Source organism: Notamacropus eugenii, chromosome 5, assembly GCF_028372415.1.
Source record: "Notamacropus eugenii isolate mMacEug1 chromosome 5, mMacEug1.pri_v2, whole genome shotgun sequence".
NCBI lineage: Eukaryota > Metazoa > Chordata > Mammalia > Diprotodontia > Macropodidae > Notamacropus > Notamacropus eugenii.
The window spans coordinates 133397656-133404618 of record NC_092876.1 but is presented as its reverse complement, the minus strand read 5'-3'; the positions used below and the strand labels follow the sequence as shown (position 1 = coordinate 133404618).

The window sequence follows — 6963 nt, the reverse complement described above, 5'->3', positions numbered from 1 at the left end:
ACTGTCTAATATGACAAAAAAGGAAAGTAATAAATAAAGTGAAGATGTGGGAAAACTGGAATACTAATACACTGTTGGTGGAATTGTGAACTAATCAAACCATTCCGGAGAGTAATTTGGAACTGTGCTTAAAGGACTATAAAACTGTGCTTATATTTGATCCAGCAATACCACTACTAGGTCAGTATCCTAAAAAATTCATAAAAATGGGAGAAGGACCCAAAAATATTTATAGCACCTCTTTTTCTGTGGCAAAAAAATTGGAAATAGAGCAGATGCCTATCAATTGGGGAATAGCTGAACAAGTTGTTGTGTATGAATGTAGTGTAACTGTTCTACAAGAAATGATGAGCAAGCAGATTTCAGAAAAACCTGGAAAGATTTGCATGAACAGATACTGAGTAAAGGCAGCACAACCAGGGGGACATTATTGTACATAGTAACAGCAACATTGTGTGATAACCAACTCTTCTCAGCAATACAACAATCTAAGACAATTTCAGAAGATTCATGATACAAAATGCTGTCCACAACCAGAGAAAGAACTATGGAGTCTCAATGCAGATTGAAGCAGACTGCTTTCTGTTTTTTCTTTCTCATGATTTTTCCCTTTTATTCTGGTTCTTATTTCATATCGATTGTCACCTAAGGATCAGGCAAACCCAAGCCCAGGAGCCTGGGTTCCCTCTGATCTTGTAAGTGACCCATGGGCAGTGGCAGAGTAGAAGCTAATACAGTTCCCCTCTCAAGGCACTTGATGACATTTGTTGCCTTCCAGTCCCCTCCCCTAATGTTCCAGAATCCAGAAAACTTCTCTCCCTTCTGACCATAGGGAGCAGTAAGGAGAGAGAATGTCTTGTCTCCAAGGGAATCACAGGAAGCAAAGGGATTTGCCCAAAACTTGGCCTGCAGTAGCAGCTGGTCTAGAAGTCAGACCTGTATCTTCTGGGCCCCCAGCTGCACAAACAAGTACTCTTAATCCTTGGCCACCATTGTCCTCTGATTTTCTTCTGTTCTATCCCTAGAATGCCAGAAAGAAGCAAACTCAGTGACTGACCCTACTCAACTCATTCAGGCGAAGCAGGGGGAAGACATCACACTCACTTATGAACTCTCCTCTAAGATGGATGCTCAGGACATAGCTGTGAATTGGTTCAGAAATGACATACTTGTGCTCAAGTACCCCAATGAGGAGAAGTTGGAGAAATCCCATAGTGTTAAGTTCCAGAAGAGGATGGAGCTGCTGCAGCATGACATGGCTGAGGGCAAGGTGACCTTGAGGATCCAGGAGGTCCAGGTCAATGACTCTGGTCGATATACTTGCTGTGTCCAGTCACCTGACAATCATGATGAAGGCCACATTGAACTGTTGGTGGCAGGTAGGTCCTGCAGGGTGTATGGGTTTCTTCTCAATCACAGAATGTTAGAGCTGGATGGGATTTTAAAGAGCATTGAGTCAAAACACCCCATTTAACAAATGAGCAAAATGGGACCCAGAGAGGGGAGGGACTGTGCACAAGATCGTGCAATTTGGAAATATCTTGGGTGGGAGTCAGACTCGGCTTTTCTCACTCTCTATCTGGCCATTTTCTTCTGTCAGACACATCCCTTGGATCCTGCTTGTGCGAAATCACAGGCTTTGAGAAAGGGACAAACTCACTTGGGAAGGAGATCTTAACAACTGAGTCACTCCAAGCTGTTCCTCAAACCCTGTTGCTGTCTTGGTTCCGCTCATTTTCCTCTTCATCATTTCAACCATGTCTGTCCTTGGCCCCTCCTGAGGCAGCTCCTCCCACCTGGGCCAGCTTACCTGAGGAGGAAGGCTAAATAGACCTCCCTCCCACTTCTAGCTCTTGTTCCCAATTCACGAAAGAAATCAGGCCCCTGGCCCAGGACACTGGTTCATCTGGTTAAAGTCAGAGATGTGGTCTCTAAGCAGCTGAAGGGCTGTCTCTCTGTGCTCCATGAGCAGATCCTGCAGTGTCATCTGGTTCACAAATGTCTTTACAGTAATTAAGCTCATATCCCCACCTAAACTGAGCTCCTCAGGGACAGGGCCCACATTGTCTGACTTCCCTCCCTTGCTTCTTTCCTACCCTAAGGCCCTAGGACAGGTGTGGGCAGGCCCATAGAAGACTGTAGGAACATCTTACCTTGATAGAAAAGTCCTCCTCTGAAGCATTTCAAGAAGTGTCCTCAGGCAGAGAGGGTACAGTTCTATTCTGGGAATCAGATGTAATCCTGCCTTTTGGCATCATCCAGCCTCAAGAAAATGTCCCTCTCTCCATGATTATAGTTCAGAAGATAATTAACCCCCTGAAAATCTGCCCTTCTATAGAACAGAGCAGTTCCAATTTGACATTGTAGGTGGAAGGGACCTAATTTGCCATTTCATTCTAAGCTCATTTCACTTTTGGGTAACTGAGGCCCAAAACACCAAAGGGTCTTATTTATCCTAAGTGACTGAGAAGGACCAGAGATGGGATCTGACCTGAGTTTTCCTGACTCCAAATCCAGCTTCCACTTTTATGTCATAGGAGGGTCTCCATTTTCTCCTTCCACCAATGTGTCATGCCCAGACTGTCAGATTCATCTCCCTAAAACACGGCTGTAGTCATGTCATTTCAGATGCTCAAGAAGCTTCTATGGTTCCTTGGTGTCTTAGAGTCCACCACAATATGACCCCACCATAACTGTCCAACATCATGGCCCCTCCCTCTACTCTATTCTCCATGGTACTGATGAGGACAGTGAAGCCCTGGGCTCCTGGAAGGTTGGGAAAAGGGAAGGTTACTAAAAGACACTGAGAAAGACTCCTTGATCTTTGAAGAATGTCATCTCTGGAACAGACCTCAGAGGTCATCCAGGCCCCTCCTCTGTTTACACAGGAAGAGACTGAAGCCCAGTGACCTCTCCAAGTTCAATTAGTCACCAAGTGACATAGTCAAAATTTGAAACCAGATTTTCTGATTTTCCAAGGCTGGGGATGCTTCTTCCTGTATCATACTGCTGCTCCCAGTCCCCTCCTGTGGTGAAACCAAGGCACAGAGGGGACAATGGACCAGGGTGACAGTTTAGTGAAAGGCTACCCCCAGGCTGCTGAAGTCCAGGCTGCTCAGCTAAGAGTCAAAGAGTTTCTCAATGGGGATGTAAGAACCAAACCCAAAATGAACTTCAGAAGAGAGGGGCATCCTCTGGAATCAGGAGACCTGGGGCCCAGTCCTGGGTCTGTCATTACCTCCCTGTAACACCTTGAACACACCTCTTCCTCTCTCTGACCTCTGGCCCTCTGTCTAGTGATGGGGCTGGACTGGATGCCTTCTAAGGTCCCACCATCCATGAAAGTCTCTGAATCTGTAAGGACACAGCTTTGAGATGGTGGGAAGAGGCCTGAAGTGGGAGTCAGATGACTCAGACTTCAGTCCTGGGACTTACAAGCTGAAGGATGGAAGCCCTTTTTCTCCCATTTTCCTCTCTGTAAACTGAGGCAGCTGGGCTAGATTCTCTCTAAGGTCTCTTCCAATTGTCACATTCTTTTGTCTGAAGTCCTAGGAAAGCTTGGTTTTGAGAGGATGTTTAGAAGCTGGAGGGCAGAGGAGGAAGAGTGCATCACCTGTGCACAAAGCCACTACCCTTGCCCAGGAGTTCCTAAATCTTGATGCCTTTTATGCTCCCACCCCTAACCTGGGACACAGGGATCAGGGTCCAGGGTTTCCCTTATGTGATTCCCAATGTTTTGGGATCTCTTTTCAGAGAATCGCCAGATATCTCAGAGGACAGTTGCTATGATTCTTGTTATATTCTTGATGGTCTTCATTGGTTCCCTCTTCATGATTTATTTCTTCTACCAAAGAAGACTCCAGAGAATCAATCAGAGGTAACAGAAGGCCCTGCCCTTACAACTAAGTCCTTCCATTACTCATCAGACCCTCTAATTATTGCTTTGAGAGGGATCTGAGGTTCCCCTGCTTTGCTGGACTTGGGCACCTCCCTTGGGTCTGAACCTTTGATCTGTCCCAGGGCTGAAGGATCTGGGCTTTGCTGCGGTGACAGAGAAACTCCTCAGTAGTTCCTGTGGTAGTGAGGTTGTGTCTAAGATAATTATCCATTGGGGTAAGACAGTCTCTTGGGGAGAAACCTCTTAGTCATGTTTTTACCTCAGTGTAGTCCTCCACACACCCTCTTCTCAGACCTGGTTTCTGAGTTACTTTCTAGGTCTAAGTGGGATGGGGATTGCAGGGCTGCCCTTTGCCAGGTAGCCTGTTCGCAGAGCTATTCCCTTTAATCCCTGAATGTGCATTAGATCTCAGGTACCAGCCACAGTCCTCCCGGGATGTCTCAGTCTCCTATTCCTTACTCTCAGCCACCATGGCCTCATACCCTGTTCCTTCCCCAGGCTGACTTACCCAGAGGCTGACTCAAAGAATTAGTCATTTTGAGGTGAATAAATTATTTTAATCAATGATTTCTAGGAGTGGATGGGACTTTCCCTCATTTGAGTCTCACTGGTGAGAGAAATGATCATGTCTCTCTTATATTAATAACTATTTACTGGGATTAAGATTTTTTTTCTATTTCTTCATTCAGAAACACACTCCTGTAGGTTATTCAGCCAGTCTTTGAATGACATTACTGACCTTGCCCAAAAATTTACCCAACCAAGACAATCTTATCTAGGTGGAATTGTTCCCCTACCCAACTAGAAAAATCTTACCAAGAGAATGTAATTCAGGTGAATTCCAGCCCATTATGTTCTACTCAGACAGGCTAGGATGGTGTTGGGTGGTGATGGAGGTGCTAGGGGTAAGATCTTTTTGTATAGATTACTCAGGAGTATTCAGCTCTACATGAATCTCCCTTTTTCCATGAGTTACAGAATCAAAGTCAAGTCCCCTATCACCTCATTAGAATAGGCCCACCTCTCATTATAATATTCATTCTCTCACTAATTGTTAACCAATCAGAGGTGATTTGGAAATAATCACTTTTCTACATCAAGAGGCCTCCAAGAATTGATTTTGGTTTACCACAGGAAGCCAAGTCACCTCCTTTTATTGATTATTCTCTAGCCATCATTAATAAAATGATCAGTTACCCAGAACCTGAGTCTTTCAAGCTTCTCATGCCTCAACCTTGTCTGCTCATTGAAGAAGCCTGGTCTCAGGTGCCAGCTCCTCTCCCCAGTCTCCTGGCAGCCTTGTTCCTGTCACTGCCTTCTTGCTTCCAGCTTCTCTGTCCTGAATGAGGCAGCCTCCTGCCCATGCTCCTGCCCTTGTAAACTGAGACCTGAGACTGAGAGGGCATAGCTGGGGCTTCCCCAAGGAGTTGTATCCTGAAGGCATCTGGAACCTACTAGGAAGCCAGGTCCCCTTGATTTGTCACCTGTTGATGTCATCCCTTCAGTTGTCAGGCTTTCTGCCTCACTCTCTGCCAGGAAAATTTTTTATTTCTCCAGTAGTATTGGTCTTTTCAATTTATATTTGTTTTAGAAAACAATTTATTTCTATTTTAAATATTTCCTTAATATTTTATTAGTTTATATCACATATTTTTATATTCTCCTTAATTTGGTTATTATGGAATCCTTTCCATTTTATTTTCTTACATCCTGTTTGGGTGACTCTGGCCCAGTCACCTACCTCTCCTTACTCTCTGAGACTAGAGGTATCAGAGGAGGCACAGACCAGCATTGCTTTTGGAAATTCCTACTCCAGAATTCCCTAGACCAAAGAAATTCCAACCAATTCCGTTATCCCTTAAAAAATCAGTTATATTTATTTTTAAATGTTGCATTATTTTTAAGAAATCTTAAATCCATATTGTTTTAAATGGTTTTATTCCTTGGTTTTGTTTTGTTTTCATTTAAAAAGGTATTACATTTATTTCATCAAGATACTGCTAACACTTACAAAACAATTGGTTTTGTTTCATTGACAGCAGGAATGGCCAACAATGGCAATGGCCAAGAGGAGGAGTTCAGAGAAGCAGCAGGGACCATCAGGGACAACCCCTGCCTCTCCTGAGGACCTCCAGCTTTCAAGGGCTGCCAGCTGGAAACTCTATCTCTCCTTCAATGATACAGGAAGGGGAAATGGTACAGCATGATTACAGATCAGCACCTATAAAGACTCCTTCTTTTGTGCCCCCTTTACCTCCCTGGTATTTACAGCAATAATGAAAGTGTAGTCCTTCTCTCTACCACTACCCTGCCCCCAACTCATCATCAAAAACTGTAGGTTGCAACCTAAGGAAACCATAGAGAGGCTGAAATCTCTGGCCACTTCTGCCTTTCCATTTCTTCCTTGTGCTTATTACTGACTAACCCTCTGCAGAAGTGAGCATTTTATTCCCCTGGTGGCATCATGGAGGATAGAGACTTCACAATTTGGGATTTGGTTAAGAGTTGCCAAGAGTGAGATTTCTGCAGAAATTTCTGTTCCCAAGAGAGAATGGCCAACTCAGAACTGGAGAACTACGGACGGCCATGCCAGGCTGGCCAGGACATGTGGAGCCACAAAGCCACCCAGTGCAGATCCAAGGTTCATCTGAAATACCTGTTCAGAGGTTCCACACTGGGTCTTTGCCTTTCAAAATTAGTCAATTAATATACATTAAGTACCTATAACATACCTGTGTAAGTAAGGAGGATTCCATGGCTGTGGTTATCTCTAGGTGTTAGATAAAAGGTCTTTTTTTAGATGATATTTTTAATTAATTTATTTTTAGATTTCAACATTCACTTCTTTTCTTTAATTTTTAAAATTTATTTTTTCAAGTTTTCATCATTCATTTCCACAAAACTTTGAGTTCCAAATTTTCTCCCTATCTCTCCCCTACCCCTACCCCAAAACACCAAGCATTCTAATTACCCCTACCACCAATCTGCCCTCCCTTCTAACATCCATCCCTTCCCTTATCCCCATCTATTCTCTTGTCCTGTAGGGCAAGATATCATTACCCGTA

At 44.1% G+C, this 6963-nt stretch overlaps 1 protein-coding gene across 1 annotated transcript; it reads left to right on the top strand.

The window, feature by feature from the left end:
• The first annotated feature begins 861 nt into the window (after positions 1-861).
• On the top strand, positions 862-6728 carry LOC140508900 (myelin-oligodendrocyte glycoprotein-like). Its single transcript, XM_072616804.1, has 2 exons — positions 862-1379; positions 5938-6728. Exons 1-2 carry the CDS (start codon positions 1124-1126, stop codon positions 6021-6023), a joined length of 342 nt encoding a protein of 113 aa, XP_072472905.1. The 5' UTR covers positions 862-1123; the 3' UTR covers positions 6024-6728.
• The last annotated feature ends 235 nt before the right edge of the window (positions 6729-6963 follow it).

Excerpts from the sequence above, each read along its gene's own strand:
- LOC140508900 (XM_072616804.1), top strand. The coding sequence starts at position 1,124 with ATGGATGCTCAGGACATAGCTGTGAATTGGTTCAGAAATGACATACTT. Across the intron at positions 1,380-5,937 it reads CATTGAACTGTTGGTGGCAG|CAGGAATGGCCAACAATGGC; the intron begins GTAGGTCCTGCA and ends TTTCATTGACAG.